Here is an 18,121-nt window from a genome sequence, read left to right as displayed (position 1 = left end):
CTGGAGTAATGGTGGATGGTGGGCGTGTACTGTAGCCCTGGCTGGGCGGGGGGAGGTGATGTCAATGTGGGATGTGTAGAACGTTATACACATAGAACACTTTTCCCTGGACGGGGCGGATTTGTGTATCCTGCTGGGTGAGAACGTTACATACACAGGGGATGAGTGACAGATTTGGCTAAATATATAAGAGATTTGTGTACATATCATATACAGTAACTAATTTCAATGACACATAATGGATATAATTCAGCGTAGACGGCTAATGTGAGATTACACAGTGTCCTGCGAGGAGAAAGCCGTTGCCCAGACATGAAGCGATAACGCCTCTTGCAAAATTACAATAAAATTGTGAATGGATCGCTAATCGCCACCCAAACCATCGAAAAGTTCTCGCCGTCTGTGCAAATGTGAGCAGGTCTGAGGCGAACGCTAAGTCACCATTGAGAGTGGCTGGAAGTGGCCAGTGTCCACATCACAGACCCTCCCCAAAAACGCCCACCCACGCCTGCGGTTTCCTGACACACCCAGAAAAACTCTGGCTTCCTGCCAGTCAGGCTCTAGCGTTGCGTTTAAGAACCACGGCCCTTATTCTGGTTCGCTCTAAAAGGCGAATTCCTTCTCAAATGGACAAAACCATGCTGCACCCTACAGGTGGGGTAGATGTAACATGTGCAGAGAGAGTTAGATTTGGGTGAGTTATCTTGTTTCTGTGCAGGGTAAATACTGACTGCTTTATTTTTACACTGCAATATAGATCTCACTTTGAACTAAAACCCCACCCAAATCTAATTCTCTCTGCACAAGTTACATCTGCCCCCCCCCCCCCATTTTAGAAGGATTTTGCTTTTGCGAGTGAACCAGAATAAGGGCCCATATGCATTTTCACTTGCTAATTCCTCTCACGCATGCGCAACACATGGGGTACTCATGCACGGTCATTTGATCATTGCTCCTACACCGTATGTCGACGGTGTCCATGTCGAAACTTGGGACAATTTATTTTTAAAACTCAGGTCGACCCTTTTGACAGTCGACCTTCCCATTTTCGAGCTAATGCTTGTGTCGACCTTCTCACCCGGTTGACCTTGGCCACGTCGACCTATTTCATGTCTCCACTTAAGCCCTGTTAACCGTTATAGTGTCAACCCTATGACCCATATCCGTAGTAACTTCTACATAAATGTATAGACTTGGGTGTATGGTCTTTGTTGTTTGTCCAATCATTGAGTCTCCCGCACCCAGAATGCTCAGGGCGAGTATTTTTCCATAGTTTGGAATATTTGCAATGCCATAATGACCGATCTTCGGGATGGGACCAAAGTCTAAACACAAATGCATTTCTGTATTATATACACCTTATGCACACAGACTGAAGGTCATTTTATGCAACATTTGTGTCATTTGGTGCATCAAACACAGCAGCTTTGCGACACAACTAAACGCTGCCTGCACAAACACCCGCCCCCCGCTGGATCGGATGGAGTCGGAATCCCGGAGGTCGAAATACCGACGCCAGAATCCCGACCACCGCAATGCCTGCAATTTCTCCCCATAGAGAGAATACAATTCTCCCGCAGCGAGCCCGCAAGGGGGGGGGGGCACCCACAGCCCCTCCCTTGTCGGTATTTCGCCCGCCGGGATTCCGACCGCAGGGATTTCGTACTGAATCCCACTGGATGGGGAATGTCCCCGCAAGCATTTGTATTGATGTTTTGCCTAAACATCCATTCGCAGCCTTTCATGAGGGACCGAAATCATTTGATGGTCGCCGACAATCGAATAATTACTTGAGTGTTTGCAAATCTAAGTCAGCTCTGCGGCACCCCGCTACGTGAACATCCAGTGATGTCAGCTGCTGACCCCCGTTCACATGGGGACACCCAGCATTGAAACGCCTCCTTCGCACCCATTACCCCTCCGATGCAAGCACCACGGAGACTGTACAAGTCTCCGAAGGCGCCTGCACATAGGCATAAGCAACTATACATATGCGCAGGCCTTCACCATCGCTCTCCGTTGTGAATTCGCAATGGGGAGAATCATCCAGAATGACCTCCACGATGTGTACATTATAGAAACATAGAATGTGACGGCAGATAAGAACCACTTGGCCCATCTAGTCTGCCCCTCTATTAAACATGTTACCTCAAACCATATTTGATTTTTATTTCTTTGTAAGGATATCAATATGCCTATCCCAAGCATGTTTACATTGTACTACTGTATTTGCATCTACCACCTCTGATGGTAGGCTATTCCACTTATCTACTACTCTTTCTGTGAAGTAATTCTTCCTCACATTTCCCCTGAATCTTCCTCCCTCTAGTTTCAGTGCATGTCCTCGTGTTCTGCTGCTCCTCTTCCTGTGAAGAATGTCTCCCACCTGTACCTTCCTCCATCTAGTGTCAGTGCATGTCCCCGTGTTCTGCTGCTCCTCTTCCTGTGACTAATGTCTCCCACCTGTACCTTCCTCCATCTAGTGTCAGTGCATGTCCTCGTGTTCTGCTGCTCCTCTTCCTGTGAAGAATGTCTCCCACCTGTACCTTCCTCCATCTAGTGTCAGTGCATGTCCTCGTGTTCTGCTGCTCCTCTTCCTGTGAAGAATGTCTCCCACCTGTACCTTCCTCCCCCTAGTGTCAGTGCATGTCCTCGTGTTCTGCTGCTCCTCTTCCTGTGAAGAATGTCTCCCACCTGTACCTTCCTCCATCTAGTGTCAGTGCATGTCCCCGTGTTCTGCTGCTCCTCTTCCTGTGACTAATGTCTCCCACCTGTACCTTCCTCCATCTAGTGTCAGTGCATGTCCTCGTGTTCTGCTGCTCCTCTTCCTGTGAAGAATGTCTCCCACCTGTACCTTCCTCCATCTAGTGTCAGTGCATGTCCTCGTGTTCTGCTGCTCCTCTTCCTGTGACTAATGTCTCCCACCTGTACCTTCCTCCCTCTAGTGTCAGTGCATGTCCTCGTGTTCTGCTGCTCCTCTTCCTGTGAAGAATGTCTCCCACCTGTACCTTCCTCCATCTAGTGTCAGTGCATGTCCTCGTGTTCTGCTGCTCCTCTTCCTGTGAAGAATGTGTCCCACCTGTACCTTCCTCCCTCTAGGTCAGTGCATGTCCTCGTGTTCTGTTGCTCCTCTTCCTGTGAAGAATGTCTCCCACCTGTACCTTGTTAAAGCCCTTGATATATTTGAAAGTTTCTATCATGTCCCCCCTTTCCCTTCTCTGCTCTAAAGTATACATATTAAGATATTTTAGTCTTTCCTGATACGTTTTGCGATGTAGGCCATGCACCATTTTAGTTGCCCTTCTTTGTACAGTCTCTAATCTATTTATATCCTTCTGGAGCTATGGCCTCCAGAACTGAACGGGTTGGGTATACGGTTCCGACAGTCAGGATCCTGACAGTCATTAGTCCGACGTCGGGATCCTGACTGGCCGGACTCAGACAGAGTGGCCAGCAGAACAAAGCCCCTTGTGGGCTCGCTGCGCTCGCCGCGCTCGCCACCTATTCTATTCTCCCTCTATGGGGGTCTTGGACCCCCACGAGGGAGAATAGCCAACGGCTGTCGGGAACCCGGCCATCTGTGTTTTAACAGTCGGGATCCTGACGTCAGGTAATGACTGTCGGGACCCCGTCGGTACCCGAACTGAACACAGTACTCTAGATGAGGTCGTACCAATGACCTATACAGTGGCATATTACTTCTTTCTTTCTACTGCTGATACCTCTCCCTATGCAACCAAGCATCTGACTTGCCTTCCTCATTGCTTTGTTACATTGCCTACCTGCCTTTTACGTCCCCTGAAATAATGACACCATCTCTTCCTGATTGAGCCATTAGGAAGCAGCAGTGTCACTATCTCAGTTGTGCTGGAAGGTTTGGAATCTGGATATGATATGTTTGGACATGGGAGACTCGGCATGTGCTGCATGTTACCTGTCCCCTCCCCTTCAGCCCTACGTCACTACATGGTATAGAGTCCTCTATTACCAGTGATTAGCTACTGCCGGCACAGGAACACTGTGCATATTGTTCTCCTGTTTCCTCTGCTGTACCCGTATCACATATCAATCCTTGTGCGTTCTGGTATTGTCGCGCACAGTGTTCTCCCCGCTGTGTGTTTATTTACACTAGTCAGTATGGCAACTTACAGCAGTCCCTCTGAGGATCAGCAGCTTTTTCATTCGCTCCCTCAACCAATCCCGTGTTCTTTTCTGTGCACATGGTGACAATGCTTGGACGGCGCTCAGAACGGCAAGTAGACCCTTTGTCATGTTCAGTTTTCGGTATTACCGTTCTATCTGATTGCAGTGCAGAGCTGTTGGTCTCTTTATACATTCACTATGGGGAAACCAGGAATGACAGCTGTTGTCGTCTCATAATGACCTTCTTGATGTTTCTTACCTCTGTCTGTCTCCTATTACTTGTTTTAGTGATCAATGGAATATTCTGGTTCTTTATATGTAAATGTTGCTATTATTGTTATTATTACTATTTGATTAACCCTTTGAGTGCCAACATCTCTGTGAGAGATGTTCAAATATCCGTTGAAAATCCCAGCGTCGCTCACATCTCTTATATATTTGGCTACATCTGTCACTCAAAGTGTGTCTGGAGATATAACCCTGGGTGGAGCCTCTGACTCACATGACTGACTCACATGACAGAGAACCAGCCCAGTGAGCCCACAGACAGTGCCAGACACCCTCTGCCTCTCCATGTTACACAGCAAAGACACAGCTACTCACCAGACACACCAGGTGAGCGCCCCACACCTCCATACCTCCCAACATGACCCTCTCCAGGAGGGACAGAATGCTATGTTTGTGGACTTCCATCTTAATTTATGATTGTCATCACCTGTTTTAAACAGGGTAATTGATAAGAAAGGTGTTTAAGCACAGGTGATGGTAATCCATAAATTAAGAAGAAAGTCCAGAAACAGAGCAATGTGTCCCCCCCCATTCACGGCATCCCCACGATTAAATGGCACATGCAAAATACTGACATGGCTATGGTCGACAATGAAAAAGGTTGACAAGATTTATTTTTCACTTTTTCAATGTTTTCATAATCATTCTCATGTGTCGACTTGGACACCAATGAAGTGCCACACTTATGTCAACATTTACATGTGTTGACCTTTCTGTGTTGATTTTTTTCTTGTGGCGATTCGCGGCACCCCCCGCGATCCCCCTCCCGCGATTTGCAGCACACCCCCCAGCAATTTGCGGCACCCCCGGGGACTTCCGCGATTCACGGCCCCACCCCGTGACACACCCCCCCTCCTGCAATTCGTGCCAACCCCCGGGCCCCCCCTCCCGCGGTTCACGGTGCCCCCCCACGACCCCCCCTACCGCGGTTCACGGTGCCCCCCACGACCCCCCCTACCGCGATTCCCCACCCCTGACCGCCCCTCCTGTCATTGCGGCAACCCCCGCCCCCGCGACCCACCCGTCACATGTTACATATACACATCCAAAAGTCCAAAGTATGACTGACCTCTTTCAGTACAAGGGACAGATCCCCAGTCGTTTGTATTAGTACTTAACTTTTATTTGTATCTATGTAAAAATAGGGACAATAGAGGACACACACAACAAACAACATAAAACACAAAATTACAAAATTACATGAGTTCAGTAATTTTGTTACCAACTTCAGTATTTTAGACAGTCAATTAGTTGGTACTGTACCAACTAATTGAAAACTAATTAAGTTAATCAACCAATTAAGTTTGTATCTGCTTACCACGCAGCGTGACGAGGTCAGAGGTCACGCTGCGCAGGCCAAGCAGCCGTACAGCCCCATCCTGGGCACGCAGCCCGCTCTCCCACCCTAAATGCATCTCCTGTCCGCCCACTCACCTGACCAGCTCCCGGCTTCAGCGATCGGCTGCCCACCAACCCGGCTTCACCGCCCACCCTCCCGGCCGCACCGCACATGGAAGTAAATTTGCGGGCGAGGCAGGTTTTTTTTATTAGGAATGTCGGGATTGGGCATTTTTCAATCCCAAATTCCGGGATCGAAAAAATGCCCCGGGATTGGCATCCCTAGTGCAGACCAAGAGACTTTCTATAAACACAATTGATACAAAACAAACATTGTTACTGTAAGCCTTATGCAAATAAGATACAAATGAAGTTGTTATACAAGACTCTAATACAGAAGTTGGTGACAAAATGACATCTGGTTAGATGTAATACAGTCCAAGTTCACCAGAGGAACTCAGCAATCCTTTATATAGCATGGTTTTGCCTTGCAAATGATTGCTGCTTTAAAATAAAAAAAAAAACTGTCTGCGTTCAGTTGGCATTCCACACCCCTGGCGAACTCTATCACCATGTCTTATGGTTCTGGCTGTGTCTGAGCCACCTGGAAGATCCCAATGCTGTCTGAACCTACCGTTACCTAACTGTGCTCCCATTTGTCTGGTGAGAATGCAGCAGGGGGTGAGATGCAGCAGGGGTCTGAGCAGGGGTAGAAGCGGCTAAATAATCAAGGAGGTCTTAAAATGTCTTATTTGCTGAAAGTATTGTTAGCCCAAAATTTGGGGAGATGCATCAAAAGATTGTTTGAGAGTGGAAAAATTGGCAATAGCGACTAATCAGCTTCTGTCATTTATCTAGCACTGTCTATGAAATGGCAGAAATAAGCTGATTGGTTAAAATTCACTTTGTGTCTCTATAATGCTGTGTACACACGGGGTAATATGATTGCTGGGGATATATTGCTAGCAATATATCCCCTGCAATCATATTGCTCAGTGTCTCCTTTTCATCAGCGATGAAAAGGAGACACTGCTACGGGGCGGAGGGGGAGCGCAGCAGCAGCAGACGCTGCTGCTGTCACTTTGATGGGAGGAGGGAGGGAGAAGCGGCACTGGGCTGGGGAGATCAACGCTGATCTCCCCGGAGCTGACCTCCCGGCACAGCGATCGCCGGGGAAAGCCGCTGGTCGCAGGAGCATGCTCCTGCGACCATTAGGCAGTGCACACGGGAGCGCCATATTCCCAGCGATTTTACATGAAATTGCACCCGTGTGTACTCACCTTAGTTTTAATTTTCTGTTATGGGCTTGTTACATAACAGAAAATATCTATACTTTGGTCAGTTTGTTACAGTTTGTGTGATTGGATTGGTTGCCATTTCTTGTATGGGTGTTACAGAGAACAAGCCCCCACACCACTGATGGATGCACCTTTCTCCCCCCCCCCAGGTCCGTTTCCCGGTCAGATGGCTATGAGCAGTGAATCCTGCATGCTGATGGATTGCTGAGGGATCACTTATGCGGGAGGAGGATGAGAGGACGTCACCTACACAACATTACTCTCCTGTTTCTGCGCTGCGCAGTCTTTGGTCGTGTGACGCGTTCCTATCAGGCAGGATCCAACGATGGGAATCAGCAATGCTGTGGGCAACCTGTTCTGCAAGTTTAAGATTTTGCTTTTAATTGCCGTGTGCGTAATACTAGTTAGCTGTGCCAGCTTCTACCTAAGGGACAGGACACGCAACTCCCCAAAATACAGGGTTGCCTCTGATTATTTTTGGGCGCCTCAGTCATGTGATAAGAAGACTGAAGACAATGCAAACCCACATGTTGTGGAAGAGACCACCAAAAAGGATTTCAAAACTTGTCCGGCTCTGTCGCCTTATCTGAGTGAGTTATAGTGGCTTTGTTGCATATGGTTCAGTTTCATGTTTATTACACTGATTCGGTGCTGTGATATGTACAAGTGCATTATGAGACAATTTTATGGGCACTTATATATTTTTTATTAGTCTAGACAGCTTGCATGAATTGTAACTATTCAGTCAGTTTTGTGAGCTGAACCAGTGGGAATGTGGCCTATCCATTCACTAGGAACCAGTAACATCACTGAGAATGTGGCCTATCCATTCACTAGGAACCAGTGACATCACTAAGAATGCGGCCTCTCCATTCACTAGGAACCAGTGACACGACATCACTGAGAATGCGGCCATCCATTCACTAGGAACCAGTGACATCTCTGAGAATGCAGCCTATCCATTCACTAGGAACCAGTGACATCACTGAGAATGCAGCCTATCCATTCACTAGAAACCAGTGACATCACTGAGAATGCGGCCTATCCATTCACTAGGAACCAGTAACATCACTGAGAATGCGGCCTATCCATTCACTAAGAACCAGTGACATCACTGATAATGCGGCCTATCCATTCACTAGGAACCAGTGACATCTCTGAGAATGCAGCCTATCCATTCACTAGGAACCAGTGACATCACTGAGAATGCAGCCTATCCATTCACTAGAAACCAGTGACATCACTCAGAATGCGGCCTATCCATTCACTAGGAACCAGTAACATCACTGAGAATGCGGCCTATCCATTCACTAAGAACCAGTGACATCACTGAGAATGCAGCATAAACATTCAGTAGGAGCTATTGACATAATTTAAGGCCACCATACACTAGTCCGAATTCTCCTACGAACAAATCGGACCAGTTTGTCCTTGAGAGCCCCCTGGGAGGCTCATTTACGATTTGGCACTTGATGTCCCCTGGCAGTGGCAGGGGGTGCCGTCCAGGCAGCCGGGTCCCTGCAGCACTAGGCAGTAAGTCAGCGAGGTCCATGCAGCGGCTGGGAACTATTTGCTGGGTGGCGGAACGGGAAGCGACACTAAATTTGAAAACATTTTGAAAAGACTGTCTGGACGCTAATTGGCTGAATCTCAACCAATCAGCGTCTGGCCAGTGTTTTCAAATTCAGCAGCATTTCCCAGCCGCTGCAGCCCAGACCCGCTGCTGCACACACCTACAGATGCTGCAGGTTCACTCTTTAGGGTCTGATCCGATGCGCATCGGATGAGGTGTCAAACACATCTGATTTGGGCCGATTTATCGTCTGGATCTAGTGAAATCATCCCAAATCGGGCAAGTGTATGGGCATCTTAAGAGTGCAGCATAAACATTCAGTAGGAACCAGTGACATCACAGAGTGCAGGATAAACATTCAGTAGGAGCCAGTGACCTCACTGACAGTGCAGCCTCTCCAGTCACTAGTAACCAGTGACATCACTGAAAATGCAGCACAAACATTCAGTAGGAACCAGTGACATCACTGAGAGTGCAGCCTCTCCATTCACTAAGAGCCAGTGACATCACTGAGAGAGCAGCATAAACATTCAGTAGGAACCAGTGACATCAGTCGTACCTATTGAATGTGTAATACTCTGTAAGTTGTATTGTGTCAGGTGATGTCTTTCTTACTGAAACATATTCTGTTCCATCACTTCAGTGCAGGTTTCACGGTTGCTCAACTGATAGATAGCACTGGTTGCTTCCGGCACCAGCAAGTGTGAATGCCAATGCCGGGACCCCTTTTGATGGGTAGCTTAACGTTGCTTCCAACTGATAACTGTGGGCTAACAAGATGTTGTCTTTATCTCTAGCCACTGCTCTCTCCAAGTGGATGCTTTCTTCTGCCTCCCACTGAGTACTTGTCAAGGGAGAATCCTTCCAGTCACTGGGAGAAACCTCTAGAAATTGGGTAAAACACGTGCACCATGCAGCTTTTCTCCCACTGTTAGTTATCTCACCTTACCACCATTAACTATCAATCTCTCCTGTTCAATCCTTGGGCCTTCACTAGTCCCCTAATGTCCAACAATCCTGTAGGGGTCAGTGCAAAAGTCCCTGAAATTCAATGACAGCGGTTAAATCATAGCCTATATTTTACAATGCCAGGAGACACATTACAACTTTTGTAGGTGTACCTTAGTGTGGGTAGACACAATAGAGACTTGATGGTTAGCCACAAATGGATAGGCAATATTTTTATTATTGTCCACTGACTCCTAGAGAATGGATGGGCTGCACTCGAAGTGATGTCACTGGCTCCTAGAGAATGGATGGGCTGCACTGGTAGTGATGTTAGTGGCTCCTAGAAAATGGATAGGCTGCACTCATAGTGATGTCACTGACTCCTAGAGAATGGATAGGCTGCACTCACAGTTATGTCACTGGTTCCTAGAGCATGGATATGCTGCACTCATAGTGATGTTACTGGCTCCTAGAAAATGGATAGACTGCACTCAAAGTGATGTCACTGGTTCCTAGAGAATGGATAGGCTGCACTCATAGTGATGTCACTGGTTCCTAGAGAATGGATAGGCTGCAATGCAATATCAGTGACATCACATGTTGTTGTTGTCTGTTGTTGTATGCTGCACTCATAGTGATGTCACTGGTTCCTAGAGAATGGATAGGCTGCAATGCAATATCAGTAACTTCACATGTTGTTTTTAAAACCTATTTGTACAATCTGAAATCGGGACGCCGATAAAACGTTGGGCGCTTCCCTGCCCGCCCCCTTCCCTGACCGTGCGAATGCTCCGGCAGTGTGATACTCACCGAAGGCGTTCGCACAAGCGGTTTGTACATGCGTATATTTGCACATGCGTAGACCCCCCCATCAAAAATGGGGCCAAATTCAGACCCAAACGAATGGGTCTGACTCAAGTGCACAGTTTATCCTTTATTACTTTCTTCACACAACCATCCAGCGATATTACGAATGGAATGTGACTATGAGGACATCTTTATCTGTGTGGGCAAAAATTCTATTAATGATTAACTATATTACACCAAAGTACACAGATAGATAAAGATGTATATTGATTACCGTTCTTATCTTAATGTTTCATCTAAATGAGTAGGAATGTATGCCATAAATAGATATAGATATATATATATATATATATATATATATATATATATATATATATATATATATATATATATACGACACGGTTGTCCAGATGCTTAATAACTGACCGGCGCTCAGTATCGGCCTCCTGAGCATCTTATCTCCCCCTCATGTTATCAATAAGTCCAAATATTCCCAAAAGCAGGGGCTGAATTCAAAACAAAAAAGAATGTTTATCAAATCTTGGAGAGAGATAAAATACCAACCAATCAAATTTCAGGCTTTGTTAGAAAACAATTAAGTTAGATGTGAAAAATATCTGCTAAAAATGCCAGCGGCACTCACATTTGTTATATAAATTCAAATAAAAATTGATTGATTAAGGACCGTATTCAGGTCGGTGCGATCCATTAGCATATGGAAACTCCCAGCGTTTCATGGGCATTCTCATGCTATGCGGCCGTGATGGACATTCGGGGGGCGGGCATCACTGGCCACTCCCCCCGAGCATACACGCGTATTATAAGGTTGCTCAGAGCATATGCATGCACCCTCCATATCTTTCGATGGTTATGCAAAACGTCCGTTCGCAGCCATTGCGAACGTACACCCCTTGCGAATGGTGGGCCGGCGTACCACTATTCGCAAGGTGGGATCTGGGTCACTCGCAAGGATGTGAATTCGCATCTGAGCGAATTAACCACAATAATCCCCATAGTGTGAAAGGGTTGTACTCTGGTCCCAGGATCAAAATTGCAATTTTAAAGCGGTATAAGAAGGGCACTTTGCTGTTTTTCTGCTAATAGACATCCGATATCCTCATATTATTTACATTATTTGATTTTTTTTTTATTTATCTCCTGGCTGATACACATTTATTACTGTGATGATCTTATTAATGGCCGTCAATAATTTGATCTCAAAGAGAGATGGATTAATGTCACATTTATATATTAGTGAAAGATTTAAAAAAGTTTGTTCTGAAATATCAGATGTTTCCTGTAAGATTAAGGATATCCCTAAACCTTAAGGAATCATTGGATAGTTAAGACATTGGACCCAATTCAGAATGGATCGCTTTATATACAAAACGCTGTGCGTTCGCATTTCTTGGAACTTCAAAGAGAAGCTGCCGCCGGCGCAAATCTGAGTGATTCTGAGTCTTCCACTAACTGTGACAGGCTGGAAGTGGTCAGTGCCGATGTCAGAGACGCACCCTGAAAACACCTAGGCAGCCTGCATGATTCCAACCACACCAAGAAAACGCCATGTTTCTGCCGCCAAATGCCAGCTTCCTGCAAGCCAAACTGCGACTGGAATGCAATTGCTAAGCACTTTGCAGTCACACATGCGCGGTAGACGAGGCACCGTGCCCGAAGCATGGCGGGCACAGTGAACCACGCGAGGGGACACGATGCTACTGTATGTTTCAGTGTCCATGTCCACCGCGTGGGGTCTCCTACATCCAGCGTCAGAATTCCGTCCTCTGCAGCAGCAGCAGTGAGTATGTAAGGTGTGTGTGGAATGTCTGTAGTGTGAACCTTATTCTGGTTCACTGGCAAAAGCAAATTCATTCTGAAATGGACAAAACCATGTGCACTGCAGGTGGGGCAGATGTAACTTGTGCAGAGAGAGTTAGATTTGGGTGGGGTTTTACTTCAATGTGAGATCTATATTGCAGTGTAAAAATAAAGCAGTCAGTATTTTCCCTGGGGATGCGGTCATTTGGTCTACAGCATGATGGTCGGCAGTCATTAGGTCGACATGGGAAAAGGTCGACATGGTTCTAGGGCGAAAGGTCATTATTCGACAGGTCATTAGTTCGACAATGTCTCGGTCGACATGGGGTTTTTCACTGTTTTTTGAGCCAACATGTGCCGACAGGCGGTATTTCATGCCCTTCCATCCACTAGGGCATGATGGGAGAATAAAATAGTGTGCCCGAAGAATTGCGAGCGCAGCTTGGGGATGCGGTGCACTTTAAACTGTGTCCATGTTGACTGTGTTCACATTTGGGTCAAAAAACAGTCAAAAACCCCATTTCGACCTTTTGACTGTCGACCTAGACATTGTCGAACTAATGACCTTTTGCCCTAGAACCTTGTAGACCTAATGGTGTCGACCTAATGACTTTTGACCAAATGATCCCAACCCGTTCCCTGCACAGAAACAAAATAACTCACCCAAATCTAACTCTCTGTGCACATGGTTTTGTAAATTTGAGAAGGAATTTGCCTTTGCGAGTGAATCAGAATAAGGGCTTGTATGTATAACTTCCCGTTGTGTGTTTGAGCCGGCTAGTGGGAGAACTACAACTCCCAGCAGCCCTCTCCGAAATTGGAGAGACCCCCGGATAGTTGAGTATCTTTTTTTTTTTTTTTACGTGCTGCAGTGTTTTCAGCCCTGAAACACTGAGGCTATTAGTCTACATTGGATATTGTGGGTGTCGGGAGTGAGCATACCTGCAGTAATCCAAACTTACAGTCTTTATTTATGCTAAACTTTGCCCCAAATACAATTACCCCCATAAGACTTTCCTCTAGTCTCCACATCTTCCAGCATTCCCAGAAAAGTCATCTCTTCAGGCGGCTTCTCACGTTCCAGAACCAGCCCATAACCTCTGTCTTCTCCTTCTCACATCACCTCTGTACAGACCACACAACTTTCTATTTTTCTCTTTCCTCACTTTCCCATCCTGCTGACAGCTGGCCGTTCCTGTGTGACTGGACCATCCAGCCGATTATGACCTGATGACAAGGTGATCGCAGATATTTGTCACTGATCGAGTACGTGTATTGCTTAAAGGATTACATAGTAACGTTGTATGTACTACGCTTTGTAGAGACTGATGGTGCGCACACACGGGGGCGATTCTAGCAAATATCGCTGGAAATATGGTCGCTGAGTGATCATATTGCCAGCGATAGGAGTGTGCACCGTGCGCTCCCGTTTTCTGCCTGTAGTGATTGCTGGTCACAGGCGCTTGCTCCTGCGACCAGCTGATTACCACTGCTGGGCTTCCCCGGCAGTTTCTTTTTCATCAGCGACCATCTCTGGTCGCTGATGCAAACGAGACACCGAGCAATATATCGCTCAGCATGAGCAATATATCGCCCGTGTGTACAGGGCTTCAGTGGGAAATTTACTAAGATGGGAGTTTTGTTGCAACCAATCAGAATCTACTTCTTACTTATTTAACACCTTCTAGAAAAAAATATCTAGTATCTGATTGGTTGCCCATAGCAACATACCATCTGAAATAGAACTCCCGTTTTTATATATATATATATATATATATATATATATATATATATATATATATATATTTTTTTTTTCTTTATTTGCATTTTGCATATTTAAACAAAGCGACCCCCTATATGGGGGTTTATCATAAAAAATTCTCACATTACATTTACATTTCATACAGTTCAATCATAATAAACCCCCCTACCCCCCCCCCCCCCCCCACCCTGAAGAACTCCCGTTTTAGTAAATTTCCCCCCTGAAGTGGATAAAGGCCCTCTAGATGCCAGCCCAATCAGAAGTAGCACTAGGCTCCTCCTGGTGCCCCTTTAGAGGTGGTAATCCAGGAGTCAAAATATATATATATCTTGCAGCACTAGAACTGCCAGAAAGCACTGGTACACCACTGAACACTTACCGGTCTATGTACTAAGCCTAAGTAGGGAGACCTAAAGTACCAGCCAATCCGCTCCTAATGGCTTTGTTACAGTCTGTTTTTGAAAAATGTCAGTTAGGAGCTGATTGTTAATTTATCTCTCTCCACTTTATCACTCATATTTATAATTTTCCATATATAGTTTCCATCAACGTTTCGGGCAAAACTTTCAAAAGACCTTTCTCAAGAAAAGTACAAAAAAACATCTTCACCATATTCAAAGGTTACAGGAAAATATCCCAAAGGGACAAATGCATTTGTCCCTTTGGGCAGAGGGGTCTCGCACAAAAGTGTTTTTCTTTCCTTTTGCGCTTATCGGCAAGGCAACCAGGTGCTGCTGCCGGTGTTTAAACACTGTGGCATCTGCAATTCGCAGTGTTTGATGGCTATTGATTTCTCCCTCCCTGCGTGGGATGATCAAATAAGCATTCTGATATATTACTGTAAGATTGCTTGTGTGTGTACATATTCAATTACAGGTCCTGCAGCTTCCGTGTAGGCCAGACGCCAGTACTTGTTTTGTGAAATCACCATATAAACATGTTCTCGGATTTAACAGTGGTCACCTTATCTGTTGTATTTGTAGGTTTAGCATTACATACCAGAGTATTACTGTAATAGCTGAGAAGCAACTTATCCTTTCTCCCAGTGTACAAGCGTGAACAATTGTGTTCTCACATCCCCAGTGTAAATACTGTGCACTTGGTATTTGGGGTTTATATGTATATATTGGGACTGTGGAGAGACCACAGGGGTATATATCCACAAATTGTGCTTCCCCTCTCATCCCTACTTATATTGTCATTCTAGCACCCGCCATCTTTGAAAACCCAGGCAGTTCCTCTTCCCTGCCTGGGGTGTCGCTGTCTGCTGTAGTCATTCTAGCACAGTGTGGTCTGTATATCAGCACTGATATACAAACCAGACTTGTGCTAGAAACACCACAGCAGACAGCGACACCCCAGGCAGGGAAGAGGAACTGCATGGGTTTTTTTTTTTTTTTTAAACATTCGTTTTTATTGGTTTTTTAACATTACATTATTGAACAAATAAAAGGGTACAGAAATAATAATAATAAAAAAAATATAGGGGGGGGGGGACAAATGAAGGAAAGGAAGGGCACACATTGATACCTTCACGTGCATATGTATATATACATTTATAGTTCAACATTACTGTAAGGGACAATCAGAAGGCACTCCGACAACACTTAAACAGTGGCCATTGCCGTAACCTTTGTGTATGAGTTATGTTCTAGTGGTCCAGTACTCAGACCACCCAAACCACTTGATTAATGGGTTGGAGGTCGAGGGAGAGTAGCGCACCCCGGCAGTTTCATATTCGCAGTGGCTTTGGACAGCTTGTTCAATTTGGGGGATGGTTGGGATTTGGGTGGAACGCCAATACTGTGCGATCAAAGTTTTAGATGCGATCAAAATGTGGCCTACTATATATCTGTCATTACTAGATAGGCTGTTAAATAGGTGAAAAATAGCCAATTTTGGTGTCGGGGAAATAGGGATTTTTAAAACGGTTGAAATTAGTAGAAACACTGCTGTCCAGAAACTGGATACATATGGGCATTCCCAGAATATGTGGAATAGAGAGCCCACATATCCACAACCCCGCCAACAAAGATTTGAGTTAGCTGGGCTGAATTTATGCAGCAATACTGGAGTCATATATAAACGGTGGAGTAATTTATAATATTGTTCGGTATGGGAAATACATTTAGATACTTTGAAACAAATTTGGAATATTTGGTGCCACTCTTCTTCACTAATTGTTTCTGCCAAGTCCTGCTCCCATTTCAATAAAGAGGGAAATTTTACAAATCCCGATGGTTCTAGCAGTAGATTGTACCACCAGGTGATACCTTCTCTACTATTCGCGCTTGTCAATTTGTTCCGAATGTACAGGGGGAGTGTGGGGACAATATGAGGGGACGGGATTTTATCGAACAGCCAATGCCTAAGTTGAAGGTACTTAAAGAAGTCTCTATGGGGGAGGGAGAATTGGGCTTGTAGTTGAGCGTAAGTTATCAATGTTCCAGAGGATGTTACCTCTGCGAGAGATGCAACCCCCTGGGGAACCCATGAGGCGAAGGAGAGGTCTGGTATCTGGGAGGCAATGGCCGGAAGTGTCAGCTGGGTGCAAGGTAATGAGATTTCTGTGTTTGACTTTACCACCTCAAGCCATGCCCTACGGGTGTGTAGGACAGAGGAGACCCGTACCAGTGAACGAATATCGACTGATGCGGGGAGCCACAGACAGTCCGATAAAGGGAAGGGGGCCATTAAATTACGTTCCAGGGTTACCCAAATTTTAGGATCATCTGTCACGGCCCACGCTCCAACTTGGGAGAGAAGACTCGCAACTTGGTATTTGTGTAAGTCTGGGTATGCTACTCCCCCCTCCCGTTTTGATAGTGATAGAGTCTTCCGGGCCAATCTGGGTTTAGCCCCTCTCCATACATACTTACTAAACGCTGAAAGGAATTTATTTAATAAGGGGGTGGGTATTAGAATGGGGATGGTTCTAAATAGGTATAGTATCTTAGGTAATATCATCATCTTCAGAGCCGCAATTCTACCGAGCCATGAGATATGCAGCATCATCCAGTCAGTGGACATCAGCGAGATTCTGTGCAGGAGCGGGACATAATTGGCTTCAATTAATTTCTCAACTGTGGGGGTAATGTGAATTCCCAAATATTTAAGGCTGCTAGTTTGCCAGGAATATTGAAATTTTGTTTGTAACGATTGGAGAAGGTCCGGGTGGCAGTTAATGGGGAGCGCTTCTGTTTTGGACCCATTTAATTTATAGTATGATATGGTTGAGTATTCATCTAAAATCCTATGTAGATTTGTTAGGGAAATTTCTGGATCCGTGAGAGAGAGCAAGACGTCATCTGCGAATAAACATATTTTATATGTCATGCCCGACAACATCGGGCCTGAAATGGCATCCGATTCTCTAATAGTCTCAGCCAATGGTTCAATAGCCAATGCGAAGATCAGGGGGGATAGAGGGCAGCCCTGGCGAGTTCCATTAGAGATCGTAAAGGAGGCAGAAAGCAGACCACTCACAAATACTCTAGCTGATGGAGATGAGTAAAGGGCAGATATGGATGTCAGAGCACGTCCCGTTATCCCAAACTTGCGGAGAACTGCGTATAAATAGCCCCAGTGGAGTCGGTCAAAGGCCTTCTCCGCATCCAAAGACAAAAGCAATAGCGGCTCTCCGGACCCAGAGAAGGCCTCAACCAGGTCAATTATTCTCCTAGTGTTGTCAGGTGACTGTCTGCCCTGTACAAAGCCCACTTGGTCTTGATGAATAATGGTGGGGAGCAGTGGGTTGAGTCTGTTAGCTATCAGTTTGGCAAATATTTTAACATCCGAATTAAGTAAAGCTATGGGGCGGTAGTTAGTTATAATAGTGGGGTTCTTCCCTGGTTTAGGAAAAGCAACTATCCTAGCTTCTAGCATTTCTTTTGGGAAACTACCTAGAGCAGATGCTTCATTGAATATCTGAGCTAAGATAGGGGAAAGAACGTCTTTAAAACATGAATAAAACTTGTTAATGTAGCCGTCTGGTCCGGGGGCTTTGTCGGCTGGGAGAGAATCTATAACTGAAGTGATCTCTTCTATAGACCAGGGCTGTGCCAGCGTATGGAGAGCATCCGCATTAAGAGATGGAAGATTAATCCTGGCCAGAAATTGGTCTATAGCATAATCTGAGGGCTGCGG

General features: G+C 45.7%; 1 protein-coding gene across 2 annotated transcripts in view; it reads left to right on the top strand.

Moving 5' to 3' along the window:
• Positions 1-18,121, top strand: part of LOC146059390 (beta-1,4-galactosyltransferase 4-like) — an 80,605-nt gene that overhangs the window by 39,349 nt on the left and 23,135 nt on the right. For both annotated transcript variants that reach the window (XM_083171574.1, XM_083171575.1), the window contains exon 2: positions 7,217-7,657. In XM_083171574.1, the coding sequence (XP_083027700.1) occupies positions 7,393-7,657 (265 nt within the window). In that variant the 5' untranslated portion in view covers positions 7,217-7,392. The remainder of the gene's footprint in view (positions 1-7,216; positions 7,658-18,121) is intronic.

This window comes from Crinia signifera, chromosome 2 (genome assembly GCF_055691185.1).
Source record: "Crinia signifera chromosome 2, ASM5569118v1, whole genome shotgun sequence".
NCBI classification, from domain to species: domain Eukaryota; kingdom Metazoa; phylum Chordata; class Amphibia; order Anura; family Myobatrachidae; genus Crinia; species Crinia signifera.
Note: the sequence above shows the minus strand (reverse complement) of the source record. Positions and strands in the feature narration are given on the sequence as shown.